The 20,406-nt window shown below is 45.8% G+C and overlaps 1 protein-coding gene across 5 annotated transcripts in view; it reads right to left on the bottom strand.

Annotated features, from left to right (window-relative positions):
• Positions 1-20,406, bottom strand: part of LOC147726769 (baculoviral IAP repeat-containing protein 1-like) — a 448,780-nt gene that overhangs the window by 96,322 nt on the left and 332,052 nt on the right. For all 5 annotated transcript variants that reach the window (XM_086960812.1, XM_086960813.1, XM_086960811.1 and 2 more), the window contains exon 12: positions 5,926-6,081. In XM_086960812.1, the coding sequence (XP_086816938.1) occupies positions 5,926-6,081 (156 nt within the window). The remainder of the gene's footprint in view (positions 1-5,925; positions 6,082-20,406) is intronic.

Here is a 20,406-nt window from a genome sequence, read left to right on the forward strand (position 1 = left end):
TCTGTATATTCTATGGAGGACCTTTAATTGCACAAGTCTGAGTTGCGCTGGGATAGCAACCGCTTTAGGAGAGGAGACCGCTTCCTGCCAGGCTTCGTCATCTAATTCTATTCCGTCCTCCGCCCATTTGTCTCGTAGTTTCAATAGGGGGTTGTGGATATTGTAAATGAGTTTTCGATATGTTAGGGAGATGGCCTTGTCAGGTAGATGACCGTCCAGCAGTCTGTCCTCCAGTGGGGAGGTCAAGTCAGCGGAAATTGCTGTTTGCAGCGAGTGTCTGATTCGATAATATTCTGAATCCGCCAGGGCATATTGAGTTTGTAGAGCATCAAAAGGTTGCACATCCCCAGCTATCCAAAGGTCTTTGACATGCGAAATGCCTATTAAGTCCCATTTGTCAAATCCCTTTGATGGAGCAGATTTCATCTGGAGTCAGGCATTGTTTATTTTTGTACTTCAGACAGACTGCATTTAAATTGACACGCACATTTTGGTGCAAGTTAAAACATGGCACATGAAAAATATGAAAGCGAGGCCTGGTCAGGCTGAAATGCTTGGGCTGAATTAACATGTGTTTTTGCAGTGTAGAGAAAAGTGGCCTTTTTAGTTGTGAAGAATAACCATAGAATGTGTTCTCTTTTACCAGCCTTTTTCCTTATAATGTACACCCCTGTCCCTGTCTTAAAGGACTTTGGCTTGTTGCATATTTGAATAAAAAAAATATATTTCAGTTTATAACACATCTTTTATAATGTGTGTGAATTAACAATGCACCAAACACTACACATGGGGCTAAACACTTTTTTTGCATGAAAAGCTAGCCAAAACATCATGAACTGTGTGCGCTTTTAAAATTTACACTAATGCATCATAATGCTAAGTTGTACATTGCACATTTTTTGCATGTTGTGCATAAATAATCAGAAAAGCTGATTTAAATTAATAGCTTGGCTAGGTAATATTTTATAAAGGGTATTAGTATGGAGTTGGGAAAACATAATGGGCTGATTGACAGGAAATTAATACTCTCTTTTGTTTGTTTTGTTTTTGGGCCTAAAATAACATGGCTGCATGTGAATCCAGCAAGGCTGTGACTTGCATTAAAAGAAGAGAGCATGCGCAGATTGTGCCAGCTTTCCTCAAGACACAAAGTAGTCAAGGCCACTGTGAACTGTACATTCTTGTGATTGTGCCACTGTACTAGTGTTAGTTAAAGTATCCTTCCTGCCTACGATATGACAGGAAGAAAAATCAGACAGAAACATTTTTTCCTAGTAAATGTTGCAAAAACATATAAAATGTATTCATCATTTTACGCTTCTTTTGTTAAAACTGCTCTAGAATTTTTGAATGAGTCAGGATGGTGAGATAATGCCATCATTGGCTAACCAATCAAGTACAAGCTTTTCTTAATATGAAACATTTTTGTGTAGACTGCCAAGAATTAGAGTATACATAATGACCTCTTTGGAGGCGTGTTTGGCTTTTAGGCTCATTTTGGCTTCTAGGCTCATTTGGCTCTCATGCTCATTTTCTTTTGGCTTAGGCTCTGCTTCATTCATATGGGTTAGGTACGAGAAATGTTGCGGGAGAGCTTGGGGTGAGACTGCTTCCGAGGAGAGTCAGGTGGGGGGTTCCCTTGCTTATATTTTTTTCAGAGAGTCCTTGCATGTCATATTTTTGGCACCAGGCCACATTCCTTCAAGGTCTGGTGAAGGAGGGTGTGCTTTCAAGGAGCAGCTCCTATCAGAGTGGCAGAGATGCAGAAAGCAGGAACAGACAGAAAGGCTTTTTTAGAATTTGATGCTAAACTTTAAGTTTATGCTTTGACTAATTAACTAGGTCTGAAAAGATTTATTTGTCTTATGCATTTATTTCTCTTTATGGGAGATTTTTGCAAACTATTTAATTATTGATTAGCCTTGCGAGACTTATTTTTCTTTGAAACTTTTTAAGAGTTTTGACTGACATTTTGCGCCACATTTTCTTTTCTACATGTGATGCTTATATGCAGACTGTACTATGTCCTGTATTAATGCTATTTTTCCTGTTTTCCAAATTCTGTAACCTGATTGATATTTTACTAATGAATAAAGGGTCAGAGAAAAATTTACTTTTGACTAGAAAATAAAACCCTTTAAAATACTCAACAACTCTCGTTATTGGCTTAAATAATAAATGCAATTTTCACTGGGCATGTTTATGTAAAGTCTCCTGAAGGTAATACATGGTGACAAGGGCCCAACACCTTTTCAGCGGTAAATAGAGGTAGCATGAGGGTTTTGCATTGAGAAATTACCACATGAAATTACCTCTGCATCACCTTTGAGTTCCCCATATACTCAAGTTTTTGCGCATCCCACAGAGGCGTGGCCAGAGTCAGCTTGTTGTGCCAGCCAAGTGCATTGGTGGCAGTGTGCCAAATTGAATCTGTGTGGTCAGTGGGGCCAGTGAGTGGGAATTTGCTTGGTGTGGAATATAGCGCCCTGGTAAAAGTCCGGTTGGGTAAGAGCCAACGGTCCATGGTGTACCTACCCCAGGTTGTCAGGGCGACCATACGTGCAATGGTTGATGGCTGTTAGATGCATAGCCCAGTAATATTTTTTAATATCAGGCAGGCCGATTCCTCCATCATACCAGCTAAGCGTCAATTTTCCCATCGCGATACGTGGTCTCCCTCCCCATAGGAGGTCCTTCAGGAGCCCTTTGAGATCTTTGAAATACGAGTTTGGGTCGAGGTCGGCCGAATTCTGCAGCGTGAACAGAAAGGGGGCAAAGACATCATTTTAAATAATGCAGCTTTCCTAGGGTCTAGGTAGATTAAGATGCCTAAGTATTTGAAGCCATGTGTGACTACTGGAATCGGACAATTTCAGGGCAGAGGGGGAGCGGTCCCCCAAAGGACATATAGAAGTGATTTTTGACAATTGGCGCGAAACCCAGACTATCTACCAAATACATCCAGTATGTCGAAAGCTGCTTTTAGGGTTCTCTTAGGAGACGTGAGATATAGGAGAATGTCATCCGCATAGAGGGATATCCGGTCCTCCAAATCCACCCACCAATGCATGCCCCGGTTCATTACATCATTACGGATCCACGCTGCTAGTGGCTCAAGGGCCAAAGCGAACAGTAAGGGAGAAAGGGGACATCCCTGATGGGTTACTCCACCGAGTATATAGGGCTCTGACTTCCAGTTATTCCCCACTATTTGAGCCATCGGTTCGCTGTACACAGTCGTACCAAACGACAGAAATTTGGCCCAAATCCTAGCTTTACAAGTACTGCAAAAAGATAAGGACATTCCAGTGTATCAAAGGCCATTGTGGTGTCTAGAGAGACTATTATAGCATCTTCACGTATTGTCGGAACTCTGCCCAGGACTCCATGCAGTCTACGCAGGTTGAGAGCAGTGTTCCTTTTAGGCATGAACCCTGATTGATCTGGGTGGACTGAGTCGCCGATCACCTTGATCAGTCTAGTGGCCAGTACTTTAGCTAAAATCGTGGGTTCCGCATTTAGCAGTGAAATAGGTCGGTAGGAGGTACACTCCATTTTGGGTTTCCCTTCTTTGTGGATTGTGACTATAGGGGCAATCCTCTGGTCATATGGCAATGTGCCCTGTTCAAGGCTGTCTTCGAACATGGATTTAAGATAGGGGCCAATTTATCCGGTTGTAGTTTGTAAAGCTCGATTGGAATGGTGTTTGGGCCCAGAGCTTTCCCGGAGTGCAACATTCTTATTGCTGTTGCTAATTCGTCCGCAGTCAGTGCGCTGTCCATGAATGCGTGATCAGAGTCTGACAACTTCGGGAGAGAGATGTCTTTGATGAGATCAGTAAAGTCTGACCTAGGATATGCTGCCACTGAGCTATATACAGTTTGGAAGTGAACTGCAAAATGGTTAGCTATGTCCTTGGGATCTGTCACAGGGGATCCATCAGTACTTTTGATTTCCGGCACATGTCTGCTGGCCTGCTCCCTCTTGTCCAACCATGCGATCAGTTTCCCAGCCTTGTCACCCCAGTCATATAACCATCCCAACCTTTCCTGTCCCAGTAATTTGGCACGGTCCATGATCAACGCCCAGTACTCATCCTGGCGCAGACGGAGGGAGTGAAGGGCTTCAGGTGTGGCATCTAAGGTAACTTCCCGCTCCAGACGGTAAAGCTCCTGTTCTATGTCGGAGATTTCTTACACCCTCTCCTTTTTGGAGCCCGCTACCAAGGAACAGGCCTGCCCACGGACAACCGATTTGAAAGCTTCCCACAATATTTGGGGGAACTCAACTGTGTGTTCATTCTCCAAAAAGTATGCATCAATAGATTTGATGAGTCTTTTCGTATGTTGGGGTTCTTGAGGTACCAACGGTTTATTGGTGCCATCTGGGTGTGATCTAGAACAATATAAACCCACAGAGGGGAGTGGTCGGAAATGCCTCTGGCCAGGTGACGGATTTCATGAATATCGGTGATTTGTGGAGCCGGGACAAATATGTAGTCAAGGCGGGATAGGCTGTTATGTGCTCCGCAATGGAAGGTGTGCTGTATCTTATCGGGATTGTACGTCCTCCAACTATCCATGAGCCCCATCGCTTCTAAGAAGTTGGAAAACACAGCGCGGCTTGGGGGGTTGTGCTGAGAGAAGATTATTGGTGGCCTGACCTTGATTTACAGATGGAAAGAGCTGTTCAGATGCGTTGTGAGTATCTAATCAGCTATAAAGTATGTAAGACCAGCATTCCTGCTATAGTATATAGTCAGGAAAGACTTAAAAACCTGGCTGTTCTCTGGATAGTCCGTCTCCTCTTTTAGGCCCCTGTTCTTTTATTGTTATGTTTTCCAGCTTTTTCTTTGGTCTGGAGCACAAAGCGCCGGGACACTCCTTTGGAGTAGCCGTTGCGCTATAAAAGTCCCATTTTAACATAACATAACATAACATAACAGTATGAAGCAATCTGCCTGGTGAACTGTGGGAGAGATTGCCATGCACATAGTGAGATTTCTCAGAGTTGAAGGTTCTACGTATCTTATAGATGTCAATGGACATGTTTTTATGCTGGCCTAAGGATGCATGTGTGTGAGATATTAAATCTTGGTCTGTGACCAGATTTCTATAAATATTGCTCAGGAGGCAGTTTCTCAAGGCCATTTTCCCAGACAATGGCGTCCAGTTTTGCTCAAAAGAAGTGGAGGACTGTGGGTGGAACTCACACAGGGTAGGTATATGCGTATCCCCGACTGTGGAATTGGATATGTCAAAGCGAACAGAACCAGAAATTCGGACAGCTACACAATTGAATGTTTAATGTTGTATCATGACGAGATAATGTTTTGCTTTTACGAAAACTATGCATACCACTGCTTTGTGATGTTTGAAATACCTCAATAAAAAATCATTAAAAAAAAAGAAGTAGAGGAGTTTCTCTATTGTTGTGGAGTTCATAAAAATGCTTGTTGTACCACTCAGAGACCAGTGGCACGGTGGAACATTCTAACTGGATTTTAAATGAGCCTGATAGTGTCAATGGTCTTGACTGGATACTTACATATTGGTTGACACCTAACTCCGGCACAGAAAAGACACCCTTCAAGCTGTTTTGAGGACACACTCCTCACTTTAAATTGGGTCTTGGATGGATGGAAAGGAACAAAGGGAAGGTAGGTGTGTCAATGTCTGTTACATGGTGAGAGAAGGAAATAAAGAAAGTTGATGATAGGAAAATATTCTCAAATGAGAGGAAGCTAGTAAATTCTTTGACAATGTCAGAAAAGCTGAGAAGAGTAGGTCAAGTGGTCACTGTAAAAGGAATGGAGATAAATATAGGCAGGGGTAGGGTGGGATGTCTCATAGGCCGAAAATGTAAAGAAAGGGAAAGTGTTAGGAAGGGGAAATTGTGGGAAATAAGGCTTATCCTAATGCTTACCAAAAGAGAACACATTGAAGTCAATCCCAATCAGTTGTATTTCCCGGAGATTCTTACAGTGGGAGATTGCAGTCATCACAGCTCCAAATTCTGGGCATGCTGCACAGTTCTTCAAATGAAAAACCTGTAGATTCTGGAAATTCATGATGAAGGCAGCTGTAAGGTATAGAGATTGTATTTTATTTCCAGTACTTATGTTCTCACATTAATTAAATGTTTATAGGTTTATTGACAGATTGAATGTCAGAATGCATAAAATCAATAAAAACATGTCACATAAGTTCATCATAACAATAATCACAGTATTAAAGGAACAAGCAATACCCTTTGAATCAATAAGGCAGTTTTGCATAACAATATAAAAAAAAATACATTTGATAAATAACTAAAATAACGAATACATTAAAATGAGAATAAAAATGGCAGTCCTCTACATCTTGTTTCCAGTAGTTTTTTATAATGATTTTAGCCTAATCGTCCATGCAGCAAAAAGAAATTTGGAAACCGCTATCACTACCACAGAGCAGGGATCACTCTTAGAAATCTGTAGGGTATTGACCCGATCAGTAAGGGATAGATTCCTACACAGAGAAAAGAACCATCAACTCATTTACATAGCCATTTTCATGGTTTCAATCTTTTTAATATTTTGTAAGATCAAGCAGTACAATAGCCGCCACCTACATTCATCGGCCGGTGGTGTTCGTGCAATAAACTGAAAAAAGTAGGAGCGAAGGAGGGAGAGAGGTGGTGTGAAGATCTATTCCCAGTGTGTGTGGTATGGGCCAGGCGTGTGTACCCCACGGACATTGGTCGACGGGTGGGTGCTGTCCTACTCATGTGGGGGAGAAGGACCATTCAGGCGGAGCACTTTGAGATATTTGGGACAGGTGAGTTCCTTGAACTTGTTTGACAGAAATTCTATAGTGGACCCCAGGTTTTGTCGAACTTTTGAAGGGAGTGTGTAAGGTCTGCTGTAATCCTTCCCATACCTAGCAGGTCCGATAACTTGTGTAGCCAGTCCAAGTGGGATGGCATCTCCTCTGTGCCACATCTAGCCAGTAAAATCTGTTTGGCCACACCTAGTGCAAAAGCTATTACTCTGCCGTGCCCGGATCTAAGGGGATACATCAGGGCATTAGTCAACCCTAGGATTGTGAATGTGGGAAGTCGCGGCAGGTCTGTGTGGAAGAACGCATCTATATCTCAGAGGATTACCTCCCAGAGCTCTTGAATTTTTTTACATGACCAGAGAATATGGGTGAGTGTGCCCAACTGTCCACACTTAAGCCAACATTGTCCCGTCCCACCCGGTTTCCATTTAAGTAGCCTTGCCGGTGTATAGTACCAATAATGTGCGATCTTCAAGAACATCTTCTAGCCCGCTGTACTACAAGCCGATGCTCTAGCCCTATGCACAATATTGTGCCATTCCTTGAGAGCGAACTCGTACTCCAACTCTGAATCCCATCGAAGCTGCGCTGGGGATTTACCGGACTGTTTAGGTGTGTTTAAAAAGGTGTAGATATCCGACAACAGCAGTTTATCTGTCGATCTAGTTCTGTACCATTTCTTAAATTTTGGTTAGTGGATGGCTAGCATGGGGACACAACTGTGGGTGGGTAACCCAATGACGGGGAGCCAGATAGTGCCAGTTTTCCTTCCTAGGTACACCATACCCTCAATGAGACTAGCAAATTCCATAACCCCATGCTCATCACACAGATCTCCAAAGCGTTTACAGTTGGCCTCTTGCCATGAGAGAAAGCTTTTACCTTTATGAGCCGGAGAAAAGTCAGGGTTGCCTAAGAATGGGGTCAGGGGAGAAATCGGAGTTGACAGGCCATGCGGCACCTGCACTTTGTCCCAGACCGTCATGGTGGCCCTCAGAACCGGTGACGCATATACCCCGTAAGGACCGTGTTTCCGGGAAAGCCACGGGACCTTCCAGATGTGCATATCTGCGATCGAGCGGTCTATGAAGCACCAATGTTTCTCTGACTCCAATTTATACCATTCGAGCATTTATCGAAGTTGTGCCGCCTGGAAGTACCGTATTAAACATGGGACCCCTAACCCCCCATCCTCCTGTTTAAGGTATGATAGGTGCTGGGCCATTCTAGGGTTCTTATCCCCCCAGACAAAGGTACAGATGAGATGTTGGATTTGTGCTAGCATAGTAAGAGGGGGAATGAGCAGTAGCGTCTGCATCACATACAGTATCTTTGGGAGAGTGGTCATTTTAGTGGCCGCTAATCTACCTAGCCAGGACAAGTTATCAAGTTCAAGTTTCAAAGCTTTATTCGACATTTGTCATAAAGGCATCCATCCTAACCCTATACAATAAATACTAAAGCTAAAAATACTTTTTAAAACAAATATTAAACAAATGACAGTCGAATACTATACACAAATAAAATTTGTGCTTAATTCATAGAATTTGTTTTAAAAAACATTTAAAAAGAGCATTTAAGACATGGCAACCATACTTCATTATGTTACATTTAGCAGTAATGTGCGAGTGCGGATTACCCAGGCCCAAGCAAGACATTTTGCTACAGCAATCACAAATGGTGTAGAGCAGTCGGATTCTAATATTCTAAGTGCTATCGATTGACTGCGAGTGCCAATGTTTAAACAGACTGGCTTTAGCCATTTACGCCGTGGGCTGGCATATAAAGGGCAACAAAACAGCAGATGGGAGATGTGTTCTACTTGGTCTTTACAATGATAACAATGTTCATCCCGCGGCGGAGACCAATGTTTCTTGAAAGCATTCACTGGGAGTGTTCCAACGCAAAATTGGAAGTATAATTTCCTGTCATACGGGCGTTCAATTATATCCAGTATGCTTCGCACGATGGAAACATTTTGATGTCCAAAAAGCGAGATGACAAATTGGGTATAGATCCTTTGCAATACATTGATGAATACACCATCTCCCAATACATTTCTTTCAATTTTGTTTTCAATGGAAAACAAGCCACATCCCTGTTGCCCCATAGATGTTCCAGTTTTAACTTTACAAGTAGGCCCCGCAGTTCTTTTAACCAGGCAATACAATGGAAACGATCACACTTGACAACATCTAACAAAGCTGTGACATAGTGGCTTAGCTCTGGGGTCACCATCAAACGCCTCCAATACAGCAGTGGCCGTAGCCGAGCTATGTCCTCAACGTTTTTCCTGCCCAGGTCCAACTTTAATGGAATTGTGGGTGTGCTTTGCGGGCCATTACAAGCCCTTGCAAAAATGTATTTTCTGCCCGCCCCAAATCTCCTAAATTTGAAAAACCCCAAAGTTCGGAACCATATAAACAAGCGCTCAGCACTTTCATGTTATACATTTCAAGGGCGCAGTTTATTGGTTTTGTCAGCGAGGCTCTATGTTTGAGGGCGACTACGCCTGCAAGCTGGCTAAACTTTAATACTGCCGTGTTAATATGCGATTTCCATTTCATGTCGCCCTGTAAAATAATTCCTAGATAGGAAAAAGCATCAACTTTCTCAAGTGGGGTGCCCTTGTACGTTATCACACCTTTAAACGTGGTCTGGTAGTTAAGGCACATGAATTTAGTCTTGGTGGTATTCAATTCAAGGCCCCGACTATAGCAAAATTCACCAAAGGCATCAATCGCTTTTTGGAGACCGCTCGGTGTACGTGAAAGTAAAAGCGTGTCGTCCGCAAACATTAGGACGGGGACATGTGAACCTGCTATAATTGGGGCGTCACTTGGACATTTCTTCAGATAATCAACAATACCATTTATGTAGATTGAGAATAGTGTTGGGGCCAGGACACACCCTTGCCTCACCCCTCGCTCCACCGGAAAGGGCTCTGTAACTTCTCCCTGCTTGCCCCACCTAATTTTGGCGAAGTTATTTTCATGGAGGCGCACAAGCAGGGTGAGGAGTTCTTGGCTTATGCCTGCATCAGCCAAGGTCTGCCACAGTTTTTCTCTTGGGACCAGGTCAAAAGCAGCTTTTAAATCCACAAAGACAGCGTACAATGTGCCCTTTTTTAGTGTAACATTTCTCCAATAGATGGCTATGAAGTAAAAAACTTGGTCAACAATGCTGGTCAAAGGGCGGAACCCTGCTTGATAAGGTGACAATATGCTTTTTTCATCAATCCATTGTTGCAATTTATTCTGGACTAAGCGTCCCATACGTTTTTGCGCTGTGTCAATGAGACTGATGGGTCTATAGTTTTTGGCCTGAGTTTTGTCACCTTTTTTAAATATAGGGATGATTTCCGCTCCCTTCCATCAGGACAAGTTATGCCTCTTCCAGCACGTGAGCTCTTGTCTAATCACGCCAGCATGGTGAGGTAATTCACTTGTGCTGTTTTGTTCGTAGTGGGCAACATCTGTAGACCCAGAAATTGGGTACCCTCCGTGGTCTATCTAAATGGGAACTGTGACGACAGAGTCTGTTGAACCACCTGGGAAAGGGTCAGGCTTATAATCTGTGTTTTGTGTAGATTAACTTTAAAGCCAGATGCTGGGCTGAACTGCTCCATTTCCTCCACAAGGGAGGTCGGTGAGCTCTACGGCTGTGTTAAGAAGAGGACCACATCATCCACGTGTAATGAGATCTTGTGCACTCTATCTCCCATTTTAATCCCTGATATCCCCGGGTGCTGGCGCACCCTTTCCGCAAAGAGCTCCATATATAACGCGAAGAGCATGGTTGATAGCGGACATCCCTGTCACGTGACCCTTCGAATCTGGAAGGGTCTAGATGTGACCCCATTCACCCTAATCCACGCCTGCGGATCTGCATAGCTACAATCCACCCACTTCAAGAAGCGTTCTCCCATTCCAAATTTGCGTAGTGTCTGATGCAAATATTGCCAGTGCACCTGATCAAACGCCTTTTTGTCATCGACCAAGAGAAGGACTGTGGGCGCCTGAGTACACTGGGTCATATCCAATAGGTGGCACATACAACGGGTCCCATCACTACAGTTGCATTCCTGGATAATTCCCAATTGATTGGAGTCAATCAGCCCCTGCATATGGGGAGCCAGTCTGGCCTCCAGGATGCTTGTAAAAATCTTAAGGTCCACATTTAGCAGTGAAATGGGATGATACGAGCAACATTCTATGGGATCTTTACCTGGTTTCAGTATTACAAAATAATAATAATAATAAAAGCCTTTTATATAGCGCCTGATTACACTAGGAAACAGTGTGTCCCCGCGCTTTTTGGACAAGGACTGAGGTGATCTTACAAAAGCTGGGGGAGTAATAATTAAGAGGAATCAGAGAAGAGGCTCATACCTTCGGGAACAGGTAGGTTTTTAATTTTTGTTGAAATTTTTTTTCCGAAAGGTTCCATTCTAAGCTCCGGGGGTAGTGCATTCCATTGTTTGCTGGCCAGGTATTTGAAGGATCTTCCGCCCATGCGTGCCCGGTAAATTCTGGGCACTTGGAAAAGCATACATCCTTGAGCTCTTAAAGACGTCTGGGTTGATATTTGGTCAGCAAATTTTGAAGGTATTTGGTCCTTTTCCTTGGGCGATACGATGAGACATACACATTGTTTTGAATGTAATGCGCTCATGTATAGGGAGCCAGTGAAGTGTGGTTAGGGCACTTTTCCCTGATGATCTTCTTGATAGATTAAGTGCCAGGCGGGCAGCTGCGTTTTGGACGCATTGTAAACGCTGAAGACCTTTTTTTACTCAAACCCATATACAATGAGTTGCTATAGTCTAGATGGGGAGTTACTAGAGAATGAATCAGGGTTTTCCTATTTGTTGTGGGGAGGGAATCCAGAGTTTTACGTAAGGTTTTGAGGATTCCGTAGCATTTGCCAGCAATCTCCCTGGTGTGGTGTTCGAGGGATGGATTAGAATCTAATCTGACTCCTAGGTTTTTCACTTGTTCCGAGGGCTTTGGTATGGCGCCAAGTTCAGGTGGCCACCATGCAGACGACCAGATATGATGGGTTTTTCCCCAACACAAGAAGCTCTGTTTTATTGGCACTGAGGCATAAACAGTTGGTATTCATCCATCTAGCTAGGTCGCTGAGGCATGCCGAGAAGCTAGTTGAGGCTTCCTCGGGTGGTCGAGACAGTGTCACCACTAGCTGGGTATGCAAACACAACAGGTGATGGACCGAATGTGGATCAATGTCACACACTCACCCCAGTCCAAAGATCTGGGCCCAAATCCATCGTTTTTTTGCACTCCACACCACCCTGGGTTAGACAATGGCGATATGCAAATCAGCTCTGACCCTGTGCCCCATGGGAACAGTCCAGTCCAAACTACAAAAGCCATGTCCTTCCCAGAACGGAATCAAGCATCCGAGGACCGGACCGGTTTCGAGGTAACACCTCTCATCAGCCCGGCTAGCTTGACTCCAGTGGTGTGGAGTGCCTGGGACCCACGTCTGGGCATCCCCAGCGCACTTAGGGCGGAATATGCAAACACAACAGGTGATGGACCGAATGTGGATCAATGTCACACACTCACCCCAGTCCAAAGATCTGGGCCCAAATCCATCGTTTTTTTGCACTCCACACCACCCTGGGTTAGACAATGGCGATATGCAAATCAGCTCTGACCCTGTGCCCCATGGGAACAGTCCAGTCCGAACTACAAAAGCCATGTCCTTCCCAGAACGGAATCAAGCATCCGAGGACCGGACCGGTTTCGAGGTAACACCTCTCATCAGCCCGGCTAGCTTGACTCTAGTGGTGTGGAGTGCCTGGGACCCACGTCTGGGCATCCCCAGCGCACTTAGGGCGGAATATGCAAACACAACAGGTGATGGACCGAATGTGGATAAATGTCACACACTCACCCCAGTCCAAAGATCTGGGCCCAAATCCATCGTTTTTTTGCACTCCACACCACCCTGGGTTAGACAATGGCGATATGCAAATCAGCTCTGACCCTGTGCCCCATGGGAACAGTCCAGTCCGAACTACAAAAGCCATGTCCTTCCCAGAACGGAATCAAGCATCCGAGGACCGGACCGGTTTCGAGGTAACACCTCTCATCAGCCCGGCTAGCTTGACTCCAGTGGTGTGGAGTGCCTGGGACCCACGTCTGGGCATCCCCAGCGCACTTAGGGCGGAATATGCAAACACAACAGGTGATGGACTGAATGTGGATCAATGTCACACACTCACCCCAGTCCAAAGATCTGGGCCCAAATCCATCGTTTTTTTGCACTCCACACCACCCTGGGTTAGACAATGGCGATATGCAAATCAGCTCTGACCCTGTGCCCCATGGGAACAGTCCAGTCCGAACTACAAAAGCCATGTCCTTCCCAGAACGGAATCAAGCATCCGAGGACCGGACCGGTTTCGAGGTAACACCTCTCATCAGCCCGGCTAGCTTGACTCCAGTGGTGTGGAGTGCCTGGGACCCACGTCTGGGCATCGGACTGGACTGTTCCCATGAGGCACAGGGTCAGAAGGTCAGAGCTGATTTGCATATCGCCATTGTCTAACCCAGGGTGGTGTGGAGTGCAAAAAAACGATGGATTTGGGCCCAGATCTTTGGACTGGGGTGAGTGTGTGACATTGATCCACATTCGGTCCATCACCTGTTTTGTTTGCATATTCCGCCCTAAGTGCGCTGGGGATGCCCAGACGTGGGTCCCAGGCACTCCACACCACTGGAGTCAAGCTAGCCGGGCTGATGAGAGGTGTTACCTCGAAACTGGTCCGGTCCTCGGATGCTTGATTCCGTTCTGGGAAGGACATGGCTTTTGTAGTTCGGACTGGACTGTTCCCATGGGGCACAGGGTCAGAGCTGATTTGCATATCGCCATTGTCTAACACAGGGTGGTGTGGAGTGCAAAAAAACGATGGATTTGGGCCCAGATCTTTGGACTGGGGTGAGTGTGTGACATTGATCCACATTCGGTCCATCACCTGTTTTGTTTGAATATTCCGCCCTAAGTGCGCTGGGGATGCCCAGACGTGGGTCCCAGGCACTCCACACCACTGGAGTCAAGCTAGCCGGGCTGATGAGAGGTGTTACCTCGAAACCGGTCCGGTCCTCGGATGCTTGATTCCGTTCTGGGAAGGACATGGCTTTTGTAGTTCGGACTGGACTGTTCCCATGGGGCACAGGGTCAGAGCTGATTTGCATATCGCCATTGTCTAACCCAGGGTGGTGTGGAGTGCAAAAAAACGATGAATTTGGGCCCAGTTCTTTGGACTGGGGTGAGTGTGTGACATTGATCCACATTCGGTCCATCACCTGTTTTGTTTGCATATTCCGCCCTAAGTGCGCTGGGGATGCCCAGACGTGGGTCCCAGGCACTCCACACCACTGGAGTCAAGCTAGCCGGGCTGATGAGAGGTGTTACCTCGAAACCGGTCCGGTCCTCGGATGCTTGATTCCGTTCTGGGAAGGACATGGCTTTTGTAGTTCGGACTGGACTGTTCCCATGGGGCACAGGGTCAGAGCTGATTTGCATATCGCCATTGTCTAACCCAGGGTGGTGTGGAGTGCAAAAAAACGATGGATTTGGGCCCAGATCTTTGGACTGGGGTGAGTGTGTGACATTGATCCACATTCGGTCCATCACCTGTTTTGTTTGCATATTCCACCCTAAGTGAGCTGGGGATGCCCAGACGTGGGTCCCAGGCACTCCACACCACTGGAGTCAAGCTAGCCGGGCTGATGAGAGGTGTTACCTCGAAACCGGTCCGGTCCTCGGATGCTTGATTCCGTTCTGGGAAGGACATGGCTTTTGTAGTTCGAACTGGACTGTTCCCATGGGGCACAGGGTCAGAGCTGATTTGCATATCGCCATTGTCTAACCCAGGGTGGTGTGGAGTGCAAAAAAACGATGGATTTGGGCCCAGATCTTTGGACTGGGGTGAGTGTGTGACATTGATTCACATTCGGTCCATCACCTGTTTTGTTTACCACTAGCTGGGTGTCATCTACGTATGACACTATCTTGACCCCATATGCCTCAACTATCCCAGCCAGGGGCTCAAGATTGAGCCCTGCGGCACCTCATGCCTGAGTGCACGGACTTCAGAATTAAACGTGGGGCAATTGATTTGGAATTGTCTATTAGCTAGGAATGTTTGCATCCAGTCATAAGCTGGGCCATCGATTCTGGCTTCGCTGAGACGTGAGAGTAGTATGGGGTGGGAGACGGTGTCAAACGCCTCGCTCAGATCTAATAAAAGGAGCGCGGCTGTCATTCCCTCATCTACTCTGCTCCTTAGTAGTTCCGAGGAAAAGAGAAGGGCTGATTCAGTGGAGTGATATTTTCTGAATCCTGACTGCTCATTGCACCATCAGGATTCAAGCAAGCCGGGCCGACGACGGCTGAAATGCCAGAAACCGGTCCCCGGAAGCTTGTTTCCTTCCCAGTATAAGAATTGGCTTGGTAGTTTGGTTTGCCCTGTTCCCATCATGCACTGGGACAGGAACAGACTAATTTGCATGTAGCCAGGTTCTGAGCTGGGATGGTGCAGTGAGCTAAAAAACGGTGATGGATCAAGCCCTGATCTCTTGACTGGGTAGGAGTATTCTTCATCATTCAGAAACTCTGTCCATCACCACCCCCTTTTCCAAAATCGATTTTGTCCACACTAAGTGTGGGAGGGTATACTCAGACGTGAGTCCCTTGCTCATTGCACCATCAGAATTCAAGCAAGCCGGGCCGACGACGGCTGAAATGCCAGAAACCGGTCCCCGGAAGCTTGTTTCCTTCCCAGTATAAGAATTGGCTTGGTAGTTTGGTTTGCCCTGTTCCCATCATGCACTGGGACAGGAACAGACTAATTTGCATGTAGCCAGGTTCTGAGCTGGGATGGTGCAATGAGCTAAAAAACGGTGATGGATCAAGCCCTGATCTCTCAACTAGGTAGGAGTATTCTGCATCATTCAGAAACTCTGTCCATCACCACCCCCTTTTCCAAAAGGGATGGAAATGATGCCCTTCTTCTAGATGTTTTATCAGTTGGACATTAACTATCTTTTCCACTACCTTTGCGCAGAATGGTAGGAGCGATACGGGACGATAGTTGTCTAGTTGGGTGATACTGAGATTTTCTAATAGGAATGACCTGAGCTGTTTTCCAATCTTGTGGTATGTGGCTCGTTTGAAACGATAGTTTGGCCATATGGCTTATGTGATTTACCAGTAGCTCAGCCTGGTTCTTAAAAATATTAGGGCGAGCTACGTCATTGGGGGAGCCTGATTGTATGCTGTGGATGATTCTTAGCATTTCTGTATTATCCGGCACAGAGAAGTGGCTTAGGTGGTTGATGTCAATGGGCTCGTCATTAATGGCATGATTAGAAGTCATATCATCCATTATCTTCGGAAAAGTTTTGTAGATATTCTCTACTTTTAGGACGAAAAAATCCGCTATTGCTTCGCAAGTTGCTGTAGAATGGGTGTCTGGAGCTGTCACCCTATCAGCTAAGGTGAGCTCCTTATAAATGACAAAGAGTTCTTTAGTAGAGTTATCAGCTGATTCAATTCTTCTACTAAAGAAGTTTCTTTTAGCTATTCTGATCTTTTTATGATAGTTTTTTATACTAATTTTGTATTCACGTTTGGCTGTTTCATCATATTTATTATGCCAGATACGCCAGATACGCTCTAGCTTTTTACATTTAGATTTGGCAACTTTTAGCTCAGTGTCAAACCATTGTGCCGATTTAAGATGTCTTACAGGTGTTTTAGTGGTCCAAGGTATAGTATCATCAAGTGCCTTTGTGAGCCAGTTATCATAGTCTAAGCACGCTTCCTCTATATTTTCTTTCAGAGGGGGGCAGTTTGTCTTAAGGGCAAATTCTAGATCAGTTTGTTTGAGTTTCCCCCATTGTCTGCGCTTAGATGTTATCTGCTTGGTCTGTTGAATTTGTTTATATTCTCCGGGGATAGCGAATTTAATCAAGAAATGGTCAGACCATATTACCTGGATAGGTGGTTGGACCATCATTCCCTCCCAGTTCGTAAAGATCGGGTCAAGTAAATGACCCGCCTTATGAGTGGGTTTTAGGGATTGTAGTTTAAGTTTCAGCATTTCTAAAGATGCAAGAAGTCCCTGGGCATCATTATTATTTTCGTCTTCAAAATGGAGATTTAAGTCTTCTAAGATAAGTAGTTTATTGTAGTGTAAAGCAGACTGAGTAATTGTCTCTGTCAGACTTTCTATAAAAATTTGTGGGCCCTCCTGGTGGGCGATAGATTAGGTAGCCATTAAAGGTGATATCAGGTCTATATTTAATTGCGAAGAAAGCGGCTTCACTATCTTTGATCATGACCTTTTCTAAGGAGCATATTAGTTCGAGTTTATGAATGATGGCAATGCCCCCACTTCTTTGTTTTTCTCGGTTGAGTCTTAGTATGCCATAACTATTGGGTAGGGCCTCTAAAATATCAGGGGTAGACTCTTCATCAAGCCATGTCTCCGTTAAGAAGAGGACTTCTGGTTGTTGTTCTGTTAGTATATCAAATATTTCAAACTTGTGTTTACGTAACGAACGACAGTTGATCTGAAGCATAGTCAAAGGTTTCATCTTATGTTTGTTGTCATTGTTGCTTTTAGAGTATTGAAGGCAGGTCCTACAGCTTAGAGGCATCATTTCGGCCGTCCATGTGTGTTTACATAATTTCCTGATAGGTGGACACAGGCTTTCTAGCTGCTCTTTAGTGTATGTTATCATTTTTGAAGGGTCTAGGGGAAATTGGGCAGGGATTTGTGCCCCTGTCCCTGTTCGGCCACGGACGGGCACAGACGGGCTTGCCTCTGGCGCCTCTGGCGTGCCCGCTGCGCCCGCCCGCTGCGCGCACGGGAAGGGATGTTCATTTTATAGTGTCTGGGCCCAAATCCCCCATACACTAGAGCGCTGTCCTTGCTCTCTCCCAATATGGCGCCCGAAGTCTGCGCCTGAAGGGAGGGAAGGCGATAGTCACCAGGAGCCCGAAAATCGGCTTCCTGACGTTTCAGAGGACTTTAGCGGTAGGAAACGGCAAGTGGCGTTCGTGTAAAGTGGGATTAAAATGATGAGGTCAATTTTAAATGTTGCTGTAAATATCGGCGCAAATAAGACAAAAGCAATTTAATTTTAAAATAAAGAGTCCTACACTCCCGGCTTCTGCCTCAGGAGTCCTCGAACAAAGTTATGGGTCGATTTTAGAATGCTCTTTTATAGTGTCTGGGCCCAAATCGCCCAGACACTAGAGCGCTGTCCTTGCTCTCTCCCAATATGGCGCCGAAGTCTGCGCCTGAAGGGAGTGAGGGCGATAGTCACCAGGAGCCCGAAAATCGGCTTCCTGACGTTACAGAGGACTTTAGCGGTAGGAAACGGCAAGTGGCGTTCGTGTAAAGTGGGATTAAAATGATGAGGTCAATTTTAAATGTTGCTGTAAATATCGGCGCAAATAAGACAAAAGCAATTTAATTTTAAAATAAAGAGTCCTACACTCCTGGCTTCCGCCTCAGGAGTCCTCGAACAACTTCTGCCATGTTCATCGTCTGCGTTACTCGGCCTGTGGCGCTAAAGAGGTCAGAAATCCAGGACAAGGGCCAGTTCCTGAGGAAAGGATTTATAGAAATCAGACAGGAAACCGTCTTCACCTGGTGTCTTTCCTGAAGTTAGGCCATTAACACTGTCAGGACTTCATCAATTCGGTTGTCTGCATTCAGGTTGGTCGCCTCCAAACCCGGTGAGGGCATCACCTGGACGTCAGCCATGTATTGTCCGGCAGCCTCGTTCTAAGACGTCCGCTCTGTTGAGTTTAGTATAAAAGGACTCAAATTTTCCGGCTATCTGTTTGTCAGAGTCAAGGATCTCCCCCCGGGTACCTCTAATTTGCCCAATCCTACCTGTGGCCAACTGTGCCCGCAACAGCGTCGCCAGGAGTTTCCAGGCTTTATTGCCACCTGTGTAGTACCACTGTTTGGTCCATAGGAGCGAATATTCCGCCTGATCATAGTCGAGAGCTTTCAACTGCTTCCTAGTGGCATTAAGCTGCCTCCTGACCTGGACGACCCGGTTCTGCTGTGTCCCCCTTCCAATTCCTTGACTTGCGACTCCAGGAGTACCCTTTTCTCTTTTCTGTCTCTGTTGGCTCCTGCTGCAATAGCTATGCATCGCCCAAGGACGACGGCCTTTATCGCATCCCAGAGAATGGCAAGTGAGGTCTCCCCTTCCTTATTTAGCTCAAGATATGTCGTGATCGAATCCCATAAGGCCTTTATGTTCGCCTCGTAACTGAGCAGCTTACAATTAAGTCTCCACCATTTTCTACCTCCATGTTCTCCCGGAAAGCACAGCTCTAGGCGAATAGGAGAATGGTCAGACATGGCTGCAGTCCTTATCGAGGCATCCGTGGTGGCGCCTCGTTACCCTAGGGGATGTAAAAAAACAGTTGATTTGAGGATATGTTTGATGTACCACTGAAAAACAAGTGTAATCCCTAGCTGTAGGGTTTAGCGTTCTCCACACATCCGTCAAGCCTAGGTCTTTCAATCTCTGCCGCATTGAATCAGTGAGCGCCTCAGTATGTCCCTGTCTTAGTACGGATCAGTCCCCCGCACATCGTGTGTTATATTAAAGTCTCCTCCTATGACTAAGTCTTCATCTGGAGAATCCAGGATAATATTTAAAGTGGCACTGAGGAATTGCTCGTGTCGCTCGTTAGGGCTATAGATAGAAGCAAAATTGTAAGTATGGGGGCCTAAGGTCACCCTCACCACTAGAGCCCTGCCTGGCACTTCTCCTAGTGTGGCCACTACCTTGTCCCTAAAATGTGTGGCCAGTACGATCGCCACCCCTGCCAATTTGTCCCCATAGGAGGAGTAGTATTGTCTATCACACCACCTGGAGCAGAGCCGCTTCCAATCTGCCCACAAGAGGTGGGTCTCCTGAAGTAGGCATATATCACTACCCGTTTCCCTCAGAAATGCCAGCAGTGCTCGTCTCTTCACGTTGAGGCCTCTGACATTGAGGCTCAAAATGCACACCTTAAACTTTGACATATGGTCTGTGGGAGAACCTCAAGCTATTGCTGGGGCCCAAGTATACTTGTGGCCGCTCCCCCCGCAGACCACTCTCCATCCCCTCCAGCCACCCCATGGAATCCATCGCCATCTCATTCCTTCCTCCCACACACACCCAGCCGCGATGTCTAGTTCGCACCCCTTGTCCAATGGGATAGTCGAGGCTAGATAGAAAAGAGAGAAAGGCAAGAAAAGTTAACAAAAATCAAAATTATGCGGAATAGTCAGCCGTGTTCGCATGCTCTTGCTTGGGTCCATGTGTCCGATGGTCTAACATCTCCACCAACTGAGACAAGCCTGTCCCACCGGGTCCGGTTTTCGTCGTTGCTGGGTCAGCCTCATTCTTTCAATGATAGGAGAAGCATGTGGCGGCATTATCTTCTCTTCGGCTGCTGGAGCATCACCTGACCCCCCTCTGCTCTGGAGTTGCCGTAACACCGCCTCACGTTCTTTCTGGCTTTCAGTGGC

This window comes from Lissotriton vulgaris, chromosome 3_1 (genome assembly GCF_964263255.1).
Source record: "Lissotriton vulgaris chromosome 3_1, aLisVul1.2, whole genome shotgun sequence".
In the NCBI taxonomy this organism is placed as follows: Eukaryota; Metazoa; Chordata; class Amphibia; order Caudata; family Salamandridae; genus Lissotriton; species Lissotriton vulgaris.